This window comes from Hibiscus syriacus, unplaced genomic scaffold (assembly GCF_006381635.1).
Source record: "Hibiscus syriacus cultivar Baekdansim isolate YM2019G1 unplaced genomic scaffold, ASM638163v2 tig00110929_pilon, whole genome shotgun sequence".
Classification (NCBI taxonomy): Eukaryota; Viridiplantae; Streptophyta; class Magnoliopsida; order Malvales; family Malvaceae; genus Hibiscus; species Hibiscus syriacus.
In genome coordinates this window covers 238,661-258,398 of record NW_024062916.1, presented here as the reverse complement: position 1 = coordinate 258,398, position 19,738 = coordinate 238,661, and the positions used below count along the sequence as shown (strand labels likewise).

Here is a 19,738-nt window from a genome sequence, read left to right as displayed (position 1 = left end):
CTTTAATTTTCTCCAGGTTATAAATATCCTTCTATCGACTATCATCCCTATAAAATTCACCATTTCAGTGATTCTTTCTCTACTTGATTTTTATTTTTCCTTTTGCTTTAAGGTATTTTCGGTTTATTTCATTTGTGAAAAGAGAAGATGGAACTAAATCTTTCTCCAAAGTTGGCTAAGAAAGTGTACGGTGATGATGGCGGAAGCTACTATGCTTGGTGCCCAAATGAACTCCCCATGTTGCGTCAAGGCAACATTGGTGCAGCCAAGTTGGCCCTTCAAAAGAATGGCTTCGCCCTTCCACGGTACTCTGATGCTTCGAAGGTTGCATATGTCCTTCAAGGTATTTTTTTTTTATAGATTCTTCTATTTTTACCCTCTTTTTGGGTTTTGTTCATGCATTATGGTGGCATTTTTTATTGCGTTTCTTTTAATCTTTCATTTTTCTTTATGTTTGATTTCTTGACGTAGGAGATGGTGTTGCTGGTATCATTGTCCTTGAATCTGAGGAGAAAGTGATTGCAATCAAGAAGGGTGATGCTATTGCTCTTCCTTTTGGTGTTATCACCTGGTGGTACAACAAGGATGACACTGAGTTGGTGGTTTTATTTTTGGGAGATACCTCTAAAGGCCACAAAGCTGGTCAATTTACTGATTTCTTTTTGATTGGTGCTAATGGCTGTTGCGAAAGACGGCTATCGGATAGAGCAAAATCGCAACTGATAATTTGAGAAAATAAAAATGAAGATAAAAGAGACACAAAATTTACGTGGAAAACCCCTGAATAATATAGGGTAAAAACCACGGGCAACGGTAGAAGATTTTCACTATGAGAAAATAGGAATTACAACTTCTCTCGATCGACCAAGGAGAAAACAATGATAATTCTCTCTTGATAAAAAAGAGAAAACAACTCTCAAGAAACTCTCTAAATTCTCTCTAGCATTGGAAGAAAGCTAGAATGCTTTGGGATGATTTTGAAGCTAAATGAGCTAAGGTATTTATAGTTGAAACTTAAGGACTAATCTTGTAAATACCCTAAATTACAATGGCTAAATTTTTTGATTTTACCACTTCAAAATTCAACATTTTCAAGCTGCCTAACATAATCAATTTAGCAGCCCCATTTGAATTTGTATAGCCACCCATGATATTTTGACTTTCAACAATCTTCCACTTGAAGATTTGATTGGAACAATCATATCTTCACACTATTCTTTCTACCTTGTACCTTCATGTTGCTTACGTCTCTGACATGCCATAAGAGGATCGACACCAAGTAAATTTATCAGTACTGATCGCATTGGTCATGAAATCTGCTATGTTGTCTTTGGTATGGATCTTCTGCATATCTACCATCCCTTCTTCCACCTTTTCACGAATGAAATGGTACTGAACTCGTATGTGCTTTGTCCTTGAATGAAATGCTGGATTCCTTGCTAGATGCAAGGCGCTTTGACTGTCACAAAACAGAGATACATACTCTTGCTGGCTTGTGTAGCTGCTACATATTCTGCTTCTGTTGTGGATGTAGCCACAACTGACTGCAATTTTGAAACTTAGCTTACAGCTCCAACAACAACTTTAAACACATATCCTGTAGTAGATTTGCTTTTATCCAAATCGCTTGCATAGTCAGAATCTACATACCCATTGATTAGTAAGTTTGATCCTCCGTAACATAATGCAACATTTGAGGTCCCTTTGATGTATCTCAGGATCCTCTTTACTGTATTCCAATGCTCTTTGCCTGGATTGCCATGTACCGACTAACCACTCCCACTGCTTGTGCAATGTTTGGTCTTGTGCATATCATAGCGAACATTAAACTTCCCACTACTGATGCATACGACACTCGAGACATCTCCATCCTCTCTTTTTTCACTGCTAGGACTCATGCTGGAGGATAATTTGAAGTTAATAGAAAGAGGGATAGAAATTGGCTTACAATCTTGCATGCTGAATCGTGACAAGATCTTCTTCAAATAATTCTTTTGTGAAAGCCAAATCTTCCTATTACTTCTGTCTCGGTGAATTTGCATCCCTAGAATCTTGTTTGCCGATCCCAAGTTCTTCATTTCAAATTCCCTAGCCAGTTGTGCCTTCAATTCTTCAATATGATCTTTGTTGGGTCCTGCAACCAACATGTCATCCACATACAACAACAATATAACAAAATCGTTATCACCAGACCTCTTGAAATAAGCACAAGGGTCAGCATTAAGTCTGTTGTATCCAAGGCACATAATGAATGAATCAAATCTCTTATACCAACACCTTGGCGCCTGCTTTAGACCGTACAGAGATTTGTTCAACCTGCAAACCAAGTTCTTCTTTTCTTTTTCTTCAAAACCTTCAGGCTGGAGCATATAAATTTCTTCTTCAAGATTTCTATGAAGAAAAGCTGTTTTAACATCTAGCTACTCTAGATATAAGTCCAATGTAGTACACATTGCCAAAACTACTCGAACTGTTGTTAGTCGAACCACGTGAGAAAATATTTCATTGAAATCAATACATTCTTTTTGAGCATATCCTTTGACCACCAGTCTTGCACGATACCTCTCAACTTGATCGTCACCATTTCGCTTGATTTTGAAAACCCATTTGTTACCAATTGGCTTCCTTCCTTGTGGTAGTGGCACAAGGTCCCATGTATTATTTTTATGAAGGGCTTCAATTTCTTCTTGCATTGCCATCATCCACAGTGAAGCATCTGAGCTGTTTATTGCCTCCTGGTATGTTGATGGCTCACCGTCCTCTGTTAAAAGACAGTATGCAATATTACCTTCTATAACATAATCTGGGTGCCAATTGGGACGTCTTCTCACACGATCTGATTGACGAGTTGTTGGAGCTTCAGAATTCTCTGGTTCTTGTTCATCTTGTGATGATTATGCTTAAGAAGAATCTCCTTGTTCAACCTCATTTTCCACATGTATCTGTGCAGTCTCTGACTTTTCAGCGCTATCATCATCTTCTTTTCTTTGTAGCTTATCTTCTACAAAGATAACATCCCTGCTGATGATCACTTTGCGGGCAGTGGGATCCCACAAGTGATACCCCTTTACTCCATCAGCATACCCCAAGAATTTGCATTTCTTGGATTTTGGATCCAGCTTTGAAATTTCTTGGGAGTTGTGCATCACGTACACTATACTTCCAAATACATGGAGGTTTGAATAATCAGCTGGTTTTCCAGTCCACATCTCCATTGGTGTCTTCAACTCTATTACAGTTGATGGAGCTCGATTCACCAAATAACAGGCGGTATTGACTGCTTCTGCCCAAAATGATTTTTCTAGGCCTGCATCCCTCAACATTGATCTTATTCTTTCTAACAAGGTTCTATTCATCCGCTCTGCCACTCCATTTTGTTGAGGAGTATTCGCCACTGTGAACTGTCTTTTGATGCCTTCTTTCCTGCAAAAGTCATCAAATTCTTCGCTTGTGTATTCTCCTCCATTATCTGTTCTGAAACACTTGATCTTATTTCCAGAATCAAGTTCCACCCGCGCTTTGAAGTTTTTGAAAGTTGAAAACACATCTGACTTCTTCTTAATAGGGTACACCCATCATCTCCTAGAGTAGTCATCAATAAATGAGACAAAGTATTTTGCTCCGCCAAGGGATGTAACCGGTGCTTGCCATACATCAGAGTGAACCAATTCTAGAACACTTTTGCCTCTAGAATTTGATGTGTTGAATTTCAACCGGTGCTGCTTACTTGTTATGCAATGCTTACACAAAGGAAGTGATACATTTGTTAAGCCTGGAAGTAGCTTTTGCTCCAAAAGGACTTTCATTCCTTGTTCTGACATGTGTCCAAGTTTCTGATGCCATAGTATTGTATAATCTGAACTACATGAAGCAACAGAGGCTTCTGCTTCTAGCAAAGTTTCTCCCTTCAACATGTACAAGTTTGCTACTATCTTTTTCGCCTTTCAACACCACAAGCGCTCCACGGAATACCTTCATGATTCCTTTCCATGTTTCGATCTTGCTTGCATTATTATCCAACAATCCGTAGGATAATAAATTTTTCTTCAGGCCTTTCACGTGCCTTACATCTCGAACAACTTTAATTGTTCCATCATACATCTTCAATTTGATGGTTTCCACGCCAATGATCTCTAAGGCATGATCATTGCAACTATACACAGATCCTCCTAAGACAGGTTCATAATGATGGAACTATTCTCTTCTTGAGGTCATGTGATATGTTGCTCCCGAATCAATGAGCCATATGTCTGCATATCTCTTTCTACCTTCCACGGTGGTTGACGCTTCACAGCATAGAGCATCTCCATCATCTGAAGTGTTTGTAGTATTGCCTTGTGGATTGGAGTTTTTATTTAGACTCCAACAATCCTTCTTCAAGTGACCATTCTTTCCACAGTTGTAACACTTTAAATTCTTCTTTCTCCTCGACTTCGATCTACCATGTTTGTGACTGCTGCTTTGGCCACGTTCCGTTGATCTCCCTCTCATCGTTGTCAACGCTTCTGCTAGTTGCAGATTTACTTGTCTGTCTTCCTTGTTCTTGCGCCGATTTTCTTCTTGTATAACAGTAGATGCAACGTCATCGAAGACTAGACTGGTGACATTACTGTTTGTCAAGTTGATGATGAGTTGATCATACGAATCCTGTAGACTTTGAAGTAGAAGTTCAGCACGTTCTTGTTCTCCTATTTTATGGCTTAAGGATGTAAGATGAGAAAATAAAGTGTTCAGTGTATTTAAGTGCTCCGTCACTGAAGTAGATTCTGACATCCGGAGAGTGTACAATTTCCTCTTAAGGAAAATTTTATTGTGCAACGATGTGGCCTCGTACAATTTGGTGAGATGATCCCATATCTCCTTAGCTGTCTTCTTCTCATCGATGCTTGACAATACTTCATCTGCTAATGCTAGATGAAAGCTTGCCATAGCATTCCCGTCCATTTCGATCCATTTGTTGTCATCTGTGAAATCCACCGGCTTTCATTGATAGCTGCTAAACAACCGTCTTTCCTCAGGATGACCTTCATCTTCAATTTCCACAATGAGAAATTTCTCCCATTGAACTTTTCAATATCAAATTTCGTTGCCATAGCTTCTATTTCGGATAGCTCCCACTATTTCACTATCGTGAATAGTTATCTAGAACCGTCAAAGAATGGGTAATACATTCTTACTTTCTTATGTTGGAGGATCCACCTTTTGGTGTCAACCACAAAGATAATAAGCAGATATTACACACTCAAATCTGGCTCGGATACCAATTGTTGCGAAAGACGGCTATCGGATAGAGCAAAATCGCAACTGATAATTTGAGAAAATAAAAATGAAGATAAAAGAGACACAAAATTTACGTGGAAAACCCCTGAATAATATAGGGTAAAAACCACGGGCAACGGTAGAAGAATTTCACTATGGGAAAATAGGAATTACAACTTCTCTCGATCGACCAAGGAGAAAACAATAATAATTCTCTCTTGATAAAAAGGAGAAAACAACTCTAAAGAAACTCTCTAAATTCTCTCTAGTATTAGAAGAAAGCTAGAATGCTTTGGGATGATTTTGGAGCTAAATGAGCTAAGGTATTTATAGTTGAAACTTAAGGACTAATCTTGTAAATACCCTAAAGTCCAATAGCTAAATTTTGTGATTTTACCACTTCAAAATTCAACATTTTCAAGCTGCCTAACATAATCAATTTAGCAGCCCCATTTGAATTTGTATAGTCGCCCATGATATTTTGACTTTCAACAATGGTATCTTCACTGGTTTCACGACCGATTTTGTGAAGAGAGCATGGGATGTGGATGATGACACCGCTAAGGCCCTTATTGGCAACCAAAAAGGTCAAGACATTGTCAAGCTTGATGCCAGTGTTAAGATGCATGAACCAAAGCCGGATCATCGGGAAGGAATGGCTTTGAATTGCGAGAAAGCTCCATTGGATACATATATTAAGAATGCCGGCAATGTGGTGCTGTTGAACACTAAAAACCTACCATTGGTTGGCCAGGTCGGGTTAGGTGCTGATCTAGTTAGGTTGGAAGGAAATGCAATGTGTTCTCCTGGCTTTTCCTGTGATTCGGCCTTGCAGGTAACATATATTGTGAAGGGAAGTGGTCGTCTCCAAGTTGTGGGTGTTGATGGAAAAAGGGTACTGGAAACCACATGTGAAGGAAGGTAACCTGTTGATTGTGCCGAGGTTCTTTGTTGTTTCAAAGATTGCAGATCCAGAAGGTTTGTCATGGTTCTCGATCATCACAACTCCCAAGTAAGTCATTTGTTCTCAAACCCGGAGTTCAAATTCGATACCTTTTAAGTTGTTTTAATTGTGAATCATGATTTTGATATGCAGTCCTGTATTTACTCACTTGGCTGGGAGCATTGGGGCATGGAAAGCTATATCCCCTGAAATTCTACAAGCTGCTTTTAAGGTTCCGGCTGAGACAGAAAAGCTTTTCAGGTCCAAGAGAACCAATGATGCCATCTTCTTCCCTCCACCAAATTGAAGAAACTAATCTCTTAACCTCTCTTCTTGTTTTAGGATTTTGTTCTCTCCAAATAAATGATTTTTAGTGATAGAGAAATGGATTTTTTTAGAGAATAAACGATTTTCCTTTCTGTTTATGTTAGTGGATGATATGGATATTTGTGAATTATAAGGTTTCAAGTTTTCATATTATTACAAGATTGCGTGATTGATAAGTTTTCATAATATTATAAGGTTTTAAGTTTTAGAGAATTAGATTGCGTGTAATGTATAATCTATGCTGTGGTGTATTATTAGCAAATTTATTCCTATCAGTGTAATCGTTACAATGAATGATGCTCCTTAAGTTAATATAATCTTTTTGATACTTGTACATTTGAAGCTTGGAAATGGGCAAAAGTGATACTTCTCTTCTCTTGAACAAACTCAAAAAGAAATATAGAGTGCAAAAAAATTGGAAGAAACTGATTTTCAGCTTTGAAATGCTGAAAAGGTTTGGCAATTATAGGTTGAAATTCTGCACCTAGTCCAAAAACAGTCCAGATTTATGCTTCGAAAACAATATAAATCCATGCTATAGTAATCCTGCAGTTGAAATTAAGTACAGTAGTTACAGAAGATAATTTTAAACAACAGCTGTCAGTCAAATATAACAATAAACTCGTTGGATCATGCCTTTAAATATTATTAAATTTCACATTGATTAATTTATTGTGCTATCATAAGTTTTTTATGATGTTGGAACTTTGTTGCAAATTTCAATTTCTGTGTGTGTTCGTGAAGGAGACGGACTTGATTTTATTCAAGAAAACAAAAATTCTGGTTTTCGTTTTTTCTATTTACCAAAATATGTATCTAGTTTTCTGTAGTTTTCTTTAATCTTCATGCGTGTTGTTCTTTTCTGTGTTGTTTTATCTGTCAGAGAAAAGACCCATCTTCTGTTTTCTCCAATTATTCTCTTGTAGTGTAAAAAAGAGCATTGGCTCTGCATGCAAATCAACCCTTTTCTTTTAATGTGCCAAAGATGAATTGTTGTTGATCAATCACAACATGTGGTTTCTTTCCCTGGATTGTATTCTTTACATAGCTTAGCTTTGATAGGTTTTGATTTAAATATCAAATTTTAATAAGATGAATTGTGATAATTTTTTCTGTGTTTGATCTCTTGATATAGGAGTTGGTCTTGCTGGGATTATTTTCCCTAAATCTGAGGAGAAAGTGATTGCAATCAAAAGGCTGATGTTATTGCCCTTCCTTTTGGTCTTATTCCATGTGGTACAAGAAGGACGATACTGAGTTGGTTATCATCTTTATGAGAGATACTTCTAAAGCTAATCAGTTTCAAATAGTTAAACTCTTGAATCTAACACTCGAATTTACTTTCCGAGCAGCCAAGCAGATCATTAGGGGGAACTTCTACATTTCGTAGTAGATTACGACATATCTAACTCCATTAACAAGCCAAATAAAAGAAGCATATGATCCGACGACTCGAAACCGGTTGATTCACATAATCTAATACTTATATTAATTCTTAGCAGCCAAACAAACTACATGATTCAGCAGGAAAAAGAAAATACTAATTGTTAGTCTCTGACTAAAGAACATTTCAGATTCATCAACGAGAAATCAAAACCCTAACAAATAATCTTCAATGAAGGTTTAAATAAAATATTACAGAGAAATAAGTTAATCAATAAAATCCAATTTACCATTTTCGATTATTAGAATTTGCCGCTGGTTAAGAGTGAAGGAGGAGGAAGAAAAGACATGGATTTTTCTTTTAATTTTTAATTGTCCTGTAATATTTCTCTTAATGAGTTAACGACTGAAGGACTAAGATCGAACGAACTGATAACGTAAGTGATCAAAATTACTATTTTTTAATCGATAATCAAAACCAGTCAAACCAAAAATATAAAAGACCATTCATATAGTTTACCCATAAAAAAAAACTACACGAGTAAATTGAAAAATATAAATATTTAATAATGTGACAAAAGTTACTCTATTAATTAAAAATTATATTAAATGTGGAAAATGATGAAAATATTATATTAAATGTAGAAGATGATGAAAATATTATATGGATGGATGAGAAAAAAATAGAAAAGTGATAAAGTTTGTTGATTATCTTTCTACATTTAATCCTTAAATAATCTCTTAAGTTTTTATTTTATTAAAATATTAAATCAGTTAAGATGTATATTTGTTATTAAAATCATCATTAAGATAATTAATTGTTTTTAAAATTATGAAGAGTTGTGTTTGTTAAGAATAACAAAAGAATGATTTGTTCTAAAAGTTTAAACTATATGAAATATCTAAACGAATAAGGTAAATACAAATACTTCAACAATTTTCTAGACAATAAATATCCTTCTATCTCCCCTCAATATTCACCACTTCAGTGATCCTTTCTCTATCTGATTTTTTTTTCTTTTTGCTTTAAGGGTTTTTGGGTTAATTTAATTTGTGAAAAGAGAAGATGGAACTAGATCTTTCCCCAAAGTTGGCTAAGAAAGTGTACGGTGATGATGGTGGAAGCTACTATGCTTGGTGCCTTCAATGAACTCCCCATGTTGCGTCAAGGCAACATTGGTGCAGCCAAGTTGGCCCTTCAAAAAAATGGCTTCGCCCTTCCACGGTACTCTGATGCTTCGAAGGTTGCTTATGTCCTTCAAGGTATTATTTTTGCAGATTTTTCTCTTTTTAACTTTCTTTTTGGGTTTTGTTCATGCATTATGGTGGCATTTTTTATTGCTTTTCTTTCAATCTTTCATTTTTCTTTATGTTTGATCTCTTGATGTAGGAGTTGGTATTGCTGGTATTGTTCTCCTTGAATATGAGGAGAAAGTGATTGCAATCAAGAAGGGTGATGCTATTGCTATTACTTTGGTCTTATCACCTGGTGGTACAACAAGGATGATACTGAGTTGGTGGTTCTCTTCATGGGAGATATCTCTAAGGCCACAAAGCCGGTCAATTTACTGATTTCTTTTTGACTGGTGCTAATGGTATCTTCATCGGTTTCACAACCTATTTTGTGAGCATGGGATGTGGATGATGACACCGCTAGGGTTTCAAAGTCGTTCGTGAGCGCTATTGGACGCTATTGCGAGTGTAGCGGGTAATTTGGACTGCGGCGAAACCGCTATTTCGCGTTCGTTATCATATTTTCAGACTGTGATTTGAAACATTGGACACCGCTAAAGCCCTTATTGGCAACCAACAAGGCAAAGGTATCGTCAAGCTTGATGCCAATGTTAAGATGCATGTACCAAAGTCGGATCACCATAAAGGAATGGCTTTGAACTGCGAGGAAGCTCCATTGGCTACAGATATCAAGAATGCCGGTAATGTGGTGCTGTTGAACCCTAAAAACCTACCATTGGTTGGCCAGGTCAGGTTAGGTGCCGATCTTGTTAGGTTGGGAGGAAATGCTATGTGTTCTCCTGGCTTTGCCTGTGATTCGGCCTTGCAGGTAACATATATATTGTGAAGGGAAGTGGTCGTCTCCAAGTTGTGGGTGTTGATGGCTAGAGGGTACTGGAAACCATTGTGAAGGAAGGTAACCTGTTGATAGTGCCGAGGTTCTTCGTCGTTTCAAAAATTGCAGATCCAGATGGTTTGTCATGGTTCTCAATCATCACAACTCCCAAGTAAGTCATTTGTTGTTAAAATTCGTTAATTTGAAGTTGTTTTAATATGTGATTTGATATGCAGCCCTGTATTTACTCACTTGGCTTGGCTGGGAGCATTGGGGCACGGAAAGCTATATCCCCTGAAGTTCTACAAGTAGCTTTCAATGTTCCGGCTGAGACAAAGAAGCTTTTCAGTCCAAGAGAACCAATGATGTCATCTTCTTCCCTCCACCAAACTGAAGAAACTAATCTCTTGATCTCTTCTTGTTTTAGGTTTTTTTCTCTCTCAAAATAAATGGTTTTTAGTGAGAGTGGATGTTTAGCGAATAAACGATTTTTCTTTTTGTTTATATTAGTGAATGATATGATATTTGTGAATTCTAAGGTTTTAAGTTTCCATAATATTACAAAATTGCGTGATTGATTGGTGATATCCTTTGGTGTAATCTATGTCGTGGTGAACTACATATTTTTCTTTCTGATTAAGTTCAAACCCATTTTAGGTTTAAAGATTTATTATACAAATTGATATCGAAAGTTTTTATTTTTTTTTCAAATTAGAATATGATTTTTTTCAATTTTCATATATAGGCATTAGATTCTAATATGACAATTTAATAATTAAACTGTAACATATGATATTTTATGAATAAATATTTAGATCGATTAATGCTATATTAACAACTTAATTAATTGTTGAAGTGAGTACAATTTGAGATTTTTTTTCTAAATTCGAATATTCAATTGAGAAAAAAAAAATCAAATTACTAATTTGAGAAACATTAACAACTTCATGTACCGATTAAAAGTAAAGAGTCAAAATATAACTTCAATCTCTGTATTTGAGTGAAGTTTTGCGGTTTTCGTATACTTGAAAAATGTTGAGAATGTGGACCATCAGCTAACTGGGGAGCAGCGGTGGCAAGCAAGGATGAGAATCTATCTGAAAACTTGATGAAATCTTCTTTCCTCTTTCTTCTAAACTTCTTCTGCTGTTCTAAATCTTGAAATACAGGTACACAACATTTGGTGCTTTAGTTGAGAGAAGTGGAGCTATGGTGAACCATACCAATGCTATCAAAGGGTTACAGAAAATCGCCGTACATCACGAGCAGCTACTGACGCTTTTAAAACTCATGCGGAAGAACAAAAACATGAAAACGAGATGTAGTGATATAATTTGACAGTTAACGACTATTTCAACACAATTGGGACAGTCATCGAAGGGCCACACGAGGAATGTTGGAATAGGAGATGTAGTGGCTCCTCGAGGAAAATCAAGGATCAAGGAATTAAACATTATCGGGTAGCTATGACTTCATTTAGAATGGAGAGAACCACCAAGAAGTGATTCCGATGGATGCAAAGACCATGTTAGTTGGCAGGGTGAGTTCATTTGGTGGAAGCAATCCATAAGCGATTCGCTATCATCGAGATTGAATCACCTGAGGGCTAGCTCAACGAAATCGTGCAAACAATAACAGTTGAGGACTGCCGGACACAGTTTGAGGAAATGGTGTTAAGGACGAATAATTTAACAGAGCACTTGCTGACTCAATGTTTCATTTATGGGCTAAGGACTGATATAAAAAACGATGTCTTAGTCCAATGACCCAACTCCATGCACGAGGTTTTAATTTTACCTCGTTTTCATGTAATCATATTATAGTCTAAATGAGAGTTGGGTCAGATAGAAGTGTCCAAACTACCATTGCGCTTCCAACCCCAGTGGTTTTACAGAATGGGCTGAAAGGATTACCTAGACGAACCCCTCATTCTGAGAATGTTGTGTCTAGTCCTAGTGTTATTCAACCCAGAGGACTTTCAACAGCCGAGGCCTAGTTCAGGCGTGGGAAATGATTCTTCTACTACTGTGATTAAAAGCTTGTGGCAGAGACCAAATGTAGAAATCTCCAGTTGTTCTTGTTGGACGATGAGGAGAGGAGGAAGATAGCTGCGAGGAATCAAGACTGAAAGATGAAATCATTTCGGTAGAGACATCAGAACAATCCTTGCGCGACCAATCACTAGTGTCATTCAATGCTCTTGTTGGATACTACGCCCCCAAATACTTTACGAGTGAAATGACTTGTTTTGTAGGAATAAGGTGACGATATTGATTGATGAGGGTAGCACCCATAACTTTGTTCATACTCGAGTGGCAAAAGATCTGGGATTGACATGACCTCCACGCCCAATCATATATATATATATATATATATTTAATTTTCAATAGTGTTTTTATTTTTTTTAATAGAAATGATATTAATTAATTACATCATATTCTGGAATACGAAGACTTTTGGATATTTATTAAAATGAGATCCCGAACAAATAAAGGATAATCTCTAGAAATATAATGCTAGAATCATGGTAGAGATCAAGTTTAGTAAGAGCGTCCGATACCATATTGACTTGCGAAGAACCCAAAAAACTTTTGTATCCCATCTTCTGCTACGTAAGTTACCAATAACTCGGACCAATGAGCAACCACCAGCTATGGCATTAGCATAATCAATAAGGTTAGTAGCCTCTTTGCAATGAGAATAACTTTATCAAAATCAAACGTCGTGACTATCATGTCATCAATAATTTTAAACTATCTATTATAAATTATCACATCAGCATCATAATAGTTAAAATTTAATTTTATTAATTAAAGGATCAAATCGATTTTTTTCTTAATTTAAGAGCCATATTGAGTATTAAAAAAGTTCAAGGGTCACATTAATTGTTTTAAAAGTTTGAGGACGTCATACATGATTAAGCCTTTATATTAATTTATATAATTATTTTATAATTTTTATACTCGAAGGATGAAAAAATATATCATATAGGTTATAAATTATATATAGTTTACCCAAAAAGAAAAGAGAAAAACATCACATATTTAAGCAAGTTTATTTTATTTTTATTTTTTTGACAAAAGATCAAAACTAAATCGCGTCGGAGGAAGGAAACAAATTGAAAAAGAGCTGAAGAAAGAAATCAACAAAATTCAAAGATTCAAGACAGGACAGAAATGGAACATGCCAGGAAATCAGCCCAGTTTCTGATTTACATCAACAACAAAAACTAACAATTTAATCTCATTTTCCCTTTCTGATTACTCTAGTGGGATTTCCTTTTCGATTCAATATTTTCTTTTTGCTGTGAAGCACAATTCAATGACTTCTTCGAGCTCCCTTGGGAGCTCAATTCCGGCCCCAGGTATACTTCAATTTCACTATTCCCCAGTTTAATAACTACTGCTATTAATTTTCCTATAAACTCTCTCTCTTTTTGACAAAAAACAGAGGCCGTCCAAGTTCTCGTATCTTCGCTCGCTGATGAATCTACCATGGTGCGGGAAGCCTCCATGGCTTCTCTTAAAGAAATTTCTCCATTGTACTTCTTTTTCTTTTTTTTCTCTCTCCAAGTTTATGTAATTCAATTTCCTTTATATTGTAATCTCAACTTTGATTACTGAATTAGGAATCCTCTTCTAGTTCTGGACTGTTGCTCCGCTGTCTCTCGAGGCGGCCGTCGGGTAATAATTATCTTCTTCTTGTTTTCATTTTTCTTAGATTTAGGAAATTTTGAGTTGGAACTAAAATTTATTTATTTTTGGGTACTTAATTGTAGAGATTTGGTAATATGGCTGGAGTTTTTCAAGTAATGGCATTTGGAGTTCGAGCTTTAGATAGAGACAACATTGATGCTTCTTATATTTGCAAGCTTGCCAAAATTGCTACCGCTGAGATTATCTCCTCCAAGGTATATATATTTCTTGTTCCTTTTGTTGCAGTAGAGTTGATAGCATACATTTAAATCTAGAAAAAATGTTCTCACCTATATATGCTCATGAATTTGGCATGAATTAGGTTGCCATACCAACTTTTTGCACCCTCTCTTAGTAACCGTTCAATTTTGGACCGACTCTTAGGCTTTTAAATTTGTTTGGTATAATGAGAGCAAAAATTCATGTTTTTTTTTCTTTTTGCTGAGTTAATGTTTGAATTGGTGCGAGGGATTCTGTAGCTTCTTTTTGTTTTATCAAAATTTGTCGGCCCTTCTTAATTTTTTACTATTACTGGCATCAAATCCACCATCCGGTGTCTCTTTGGGCACTAGGAAAATATAATTGTCGTTAGTATTAGCTGACACTATAACCCTCTTTGGTCGCCTAGTAATCCAATTCTCACATGCTTTCTTGAGGCAATTAATTTTTCATGGATGATGATTCGTAGTTTTCATGTTTTGCTTACTGTTATATAGGAACTCAATGCAGATTGGCAGAGGGCAGCAACAAGTCTGCTTGTTGCAATAGGCTTACACCTGCCTGACCTGGTAAGTCTGTCGCTATTCTTTACATTTGCTAATATTATTTTCTACTCTTTACAGTTGCTACTATTATTTTCTGAAATCCTTTCCTGTTTTATGACGTTTATTTAGAGAGAGAGAGAGGGGGGATCTCAATTCTTGCATATTGGCAAAGGGGTGTTGTTTATTTAAGGGGGAAAAATTGATTGCTCTCTTTCTTCTCTCATCTCTTCTGTTTTGTTTTTTCTTTTACTTTTCAAGTTCTTTGCTTAACCATCTCAAGTTAGTCATAATCATGGTCTATCTTGGTTTGGCAGATGATGGAAGAAATATTTCTTCATTTGTCAGGGCCAAGCTCAGCCTTGCCATCTATGATTCAAATACTTGCAGACTTCGCTTCTGCTGATGGTTAATAACTTACCTTTGTGGTTCTGTCTTTTTAAAAAAATCTTGAATTATCTGTGGATTGTTACAATTTCTTTGTTTAACGTTTTTATTGTTTTTTTTATTCAACTCAATCAAGCTTTGCAGTTCACTCCACGTTTGAAAGGCGTGCTTTCCCGAGTTCTACCTATTCTTGGAAATGTTAGAGATTTCCACCGACCAATATTTGCAAATGGTAATAGAAGTGCCCTCTTTATTTTTCAAAAACTTAGTTATATAGTACTGTTGACATCATGGAGTGGCCTTGTTGATTTCTCTTGAAATCTTCTAATATTTTTATGTTTCAGTCTTTGCTAGCATCAGGATTTCATTTTAATATAGTTTATCATGCCTTTCAATTTTGATTGAAGTTTTCTTCTTTGGAGCTTGAACTTCATGACCTTTATGTATGCCTGAAATATAATTAATGGTTTACCTATATGAGGTTCTCTTCTCTGATATAAGATAGCTGGTGAAAGAAGTTGGTTCTTTTGACACTGTTTTTTGTCAAAGTTAAATAATTATGTTTCTCTCTTTATGTTAGTTTACCTGTTTCTTGTTTTCCTGGTTTGATGTTCAACCATTTATCAAGGCCTTCCTTATTATCAAAAAAAAAAAAATGTTCAACCATTTATCTCAACTTTGATGATACATTTTAGATACATGTTCGCATGTCTTATATTGATAGCTGACTAACCCATGATGACATGTTCTTCTCACAATCTTAGCTTTTAAGTGTTGGTGTCAAGCTGTCTGGCAATGTAACATTGATTTCCCTTCAAATTCCCTGATCGATGGTGATGTCATGTGAGTTACAGTAATACAAATTTTATTGGTTCCTTTTCTGTACCTTATATAAATTTCTGATTATTTAAGGTCTAAAATTAAATGTTATTTTTACACAGGTCATTTCTGAATTCTGCTTTTGAACTTTTGTTAAGAGTCTGGGCTGCTTCCCGAGATCTTAAGGTTTGCCAAGTCTAAGTATTTGTTTATACATTTATGTATTAAAAACCGAGAAGTATAGATATGAATATGTTACATTGTTTTATTATGGCCTTATTGTTGCTTGATTTTTTTTGGGGGGGGGGGGGAACTCCACATATAGGACAAGACTCCCTTTTGTTTTTCTTAATTCGCTGTGTTCATCCAAGAGGAAAAAGGAAACACTTATAAATTATGCAAAGAGTACTAATTTCTTTAAGAAAATCACTTACTCACGAAAAGCATATCCAGTCAATCACTTATATTACTTTTGTTTGTTAATGATCTAAATGTACTGTTATGTTGCATCCTGTTTCTTGGATCTAAAGTGAGTTTGTTGCTGTTGACTGTATTCTTATTTGCATTAGGTCCGAGTATCTTCTGTGGAAGCATTAGGGCAAATGGTTGGTCTGATCACCCGCACACAATTAAAGACAGCTTTACCTAGACTTATCCCTACGATATTGGAGTTGTAAGATTCAGATTTAGTCTTTGAAGTTGCTAGTAGACTTTTACAATTTGTACAGCTAACTTAATATATTTTTAAGCTTGGACATCAACATTGACTATATGTCTTTTCCATTTTTTTTAATCAGATATAAAAAGGATCAAGATATTGCACTTACTGCAACCTACAGTCTATATAATCTCCTAAGTGTTTCCTTACTTTCAGAAACAGGCCCTCCTTTGCTTGAATTTGAGGTAAAGCCCTTATTAACCTTCTGTTATTTTTTGCGTCTATTCGCTTAGATTAATATTTTCTCATTGCAGTTGGTATTTAATTACTGTTTTCTCATGCAAAAAACTTCAATGCTTTCTAGAACATATGGTATAAGGATTTCAAGATTTCATTATGCCCGTCTTCCTTTTTTATTCCACAAGCCATTATTTTGTTTGGCACAATCAATGTCTTTGGGGTGAAAATTTTAAACCATTCTTTAAGATTCCTTTTTTTCAATCTCTGTGATGAATATAGATACTAGCCAAACAGAGATTTGTCAATGCCCAAAAGGAATATTAAGGAGAATAAAATTTGTCTGTTATAATGAGGACTAGTTAGTCTTTTTCTTCCATTCTTTGACCTTTCTTGGATGTTACTCGCACTTCTGCGATTCAGCTGTTATTGGAGATAGGGGTGAGCAAAATTCGATTAAACTAAAAAAACTAACTTTTTTTTTTTAAAAATTCTAGTTATTCGAGTCAACTCGAATTTTGGTTCGGATTTCGAGTTCAAGTCAAGTTTGAATTTGCAAAGTTTGAATAATTAAAAATTAAACGTTGTTTTGCTCTTTAGTTAAGTAATTTGATTGTTTTGCAATTTTTTTTGATAGGAAATAGGTCTCATTAAAACCCCCTTCATATCCTACATGTTATAACAGTAACATGAAGGACATAGGAAGGAGGAAAAGAGCACTTGTAACACCCCTAACCCGTATCCGACCCGAATATAAGTCCGAGGTGTCACATTGACTTTTCAAACTTTGTCACTTAAAGAAAAACAGGGAAATTTTAAACTTTCATTAAAACAAAATACGTTAATTTACATAAAATAAATCACGAAATACAGAATCGATCAGAGCATTCGTAATTAACAACTTAGTACATGCCAACACTCTATACACAACCCAAAATACCTACTTTGCCAATTACTTCTGATCTGATCTTTTAGTAGTGATGCTATTCTTGCCACTTCTAGTACTACTCTTCTTGTTTCCTGGTACCTACGTGTAAATCACTTACACGCTAAATCATAGACTTAGTGAGGCAATAAATAAACATGTAGCTATAGACTCATGAATATGTATTCTTAGCATTTGATCATGACATTTCAATATGCATGTATATATTTCACTATAACCGATATAATCATATCATGTACATATGAAATTATCTTTTTGTATCACTTTCACCTTAATTTATCTTTCAATTGCCCATGTACATTATTGAGAACAGAGGTATTTGAGTACATTGAGGTTGTGCACTAATGCTGTCACCACAACTCAATAAATTCCCTCATGAGGCACTGAACATTTGTTCAGTATTTGTCCCGAAGGACCACTATATCCCGAAGGACCACTGGATACGTCCCGAAAGATCACTGGATACGTCCCGAAGGATTTATATACCCTCGACTCTTGGCATGCCAACTATACCTGTAGCTCTCGTATCATATAACATGGGCTTTAATATGAATACATTTCTCATTTCATATCTCTTTCATCACTTTTCATATAAACCCATAATCTTTTCCATTATTTCACATACCTGGATTATATTCTCTAGCAATGATATTCGTTCATTCAATGTCATATGAACATATAATGAATTATGCATGCAATCACTATTACAATAGTATATGTATGCATATACATGGGTATAGAATCATTAATTCAACTATCAGAGATAGACTTATCACAAGTCTTGTCTCTATACACTTTAACTATAAAATGCACTCACCTTAGCCTTGCTTTGATTCGATTCTAATCCTTTGATTGTTCTGGAATAAGATTACGCTCTAAATCTACATAGTAATACATTGATACTTATCAGCATACGAATTGATCTATTCCAAACTATTAATCCTTAAACTAAAAGAAAGCTATTTCCATCTCTTACTGAAGGTATGCATCGATGCACTACGTCATGTATCGATGCATCCCTTGACGGGTGCATCGATGCACTACCCATGTATCGGTGCATAAATCCTATTCGATGTTTGTATTTTAAGCAAGTTCATCGATGCACTCCTTATGCATCGATGCACTAATGACATTCGATGTCCATTTATTTTAAATGAGTGCATCGATACACTCCATGTGCATCGATGCACCTTTAACAAATTCTAGGATTTTCTCTTGATGCATCGATCCACGTTGAATGTGCACCGATGCACTCTGCCCAGAATTCATTTCTTGAACCCGAAAACTTATCCATTTCAGCTTAAATCTTTCATATTTCATCCTCTTTTATATTCTTAACTCCAGTATACATACTTAAACCAATCTATACTCATTTATTTCATCTTAAACCTCAGAATCCTATCCTCCTTGTGAAATCCAAGAATTATACCAACTTTGCAACATAATTTAATTCCACTTCTAACCCTTAATATGTCTTAACTAGATTGATGACAAGTCAAATTTAACTTCCAATTCTAGATATGAACTCTATTCCAAGATTTCATTCAAGAACCTCTAATCTTTAATCTCTTCAAACTCCATCATCCTTTGATTTTAAGATAACCTAAGCTTTCCTTAAGCTTAGTTATCATCTAATAATCAAAACTCAATCTTAAATTTAACAAGAAACTCAATAATCAGAAAACTCACCTTTGTTTTGCTTTACACGTACAAGGAAGAAAGAAGAAGAAAAGAACTCTGGAAGCCTTTGTGTTCTCCCCTCTTCAACCCACGTGGATACATATATAACCCTTCTTTTCTTATTTCCTTGTAAATGACCTCTTTGCCCTTCTATTCCTTCCTTTCAATTCAATTTCATACAATAATTTACAAATAAATCTTTATACTATTCAATCATTCTATTTTAAATCACCAAATTATGAGACTTTATAATTTAGTCACTAACCCGGTATTGAGGATGTTACAACACCTCTGAATTTTATTACTCTGAATCATAACGTAAACCAACTCCAAATATTATACTGTTTTACATAAGATTTAAACACAAAAAACAAACTGCAACAGTAAAACCAAAACCCTAACCTCCTGCCTAAACACCCTAGCTGAAGTAATATAAGACAGAAAACACAATAGGACTGAAAACACAATTCCCAACATAAGTGGAAACAATCCCTACACCTCAAAACAGTCAACACCAGGCAAATAATTAGCCTATCCCATCTTTAGCTAATTTGTCAGCTTCCCAGTTTGCAGCC

The 19,738-nt window shown here is 35.5% G+C and overlaps 1 protein-coding gene and 2 pseudogenes across 1 annotated transcript in view; all 3 read left to right on the top strand.

Moving 5' to 3' along the window:
• Positions 1 to 114: 114 nt before the first annotated feature.
• On the top strand, positions 115 to 6,589 carry LOC120146540 (annotated as a pseudogene).
• A 2,331-nt stretch (positions 6,590 to 8,920) lies between these two features.
• On the top strand, positions 8,921 to 10,374 carry LOC120146539 (annotated as a pseudogene).
• A 2,684-nt stretch (positions 10,375 to 13,058) lies between these two features.
• The window catches only part of LOC120146537 (protein SHOOT GRAVITROPISM 6-like), a 41,059-nt gene continuing 34,379 nt past the window's right edge, over positions 13,059 to 19,738 (top strand). The window contains 11 exon segments of the mRNA XM_039160066.1: positions 13,059 to 13,344; positions 13,431 to 13,521; positions 13,609 to 13,663; positions 13,759 to 13,890; positions 14,392 to 14,463; positions 14,754 to 14,844; positions 14,960 to 15,055; positions 15,588 to 15,666; positions 15,765 to 15,828; positions 16,212 to 16,315; positions 16,440 to 16,545. Coding sequence (XP_039015997.1) covers positions 13,302 to 13,344; positions 13,431 to 13,521; positions 13,609 to 13,663; positions 13,759 to 13,890; positions 14,392 to 14,463; positions 14,754 to 14,844; positions 14,960 to 15,055; positions 15,588 to 15,666; positions 15,765 to 15,828; positions 16,212 to 16,315; positions 16,440 to 16,545 — 933 coding nt within the window. The 5' untranslated portion in view covers positions 13,059 to 13,301.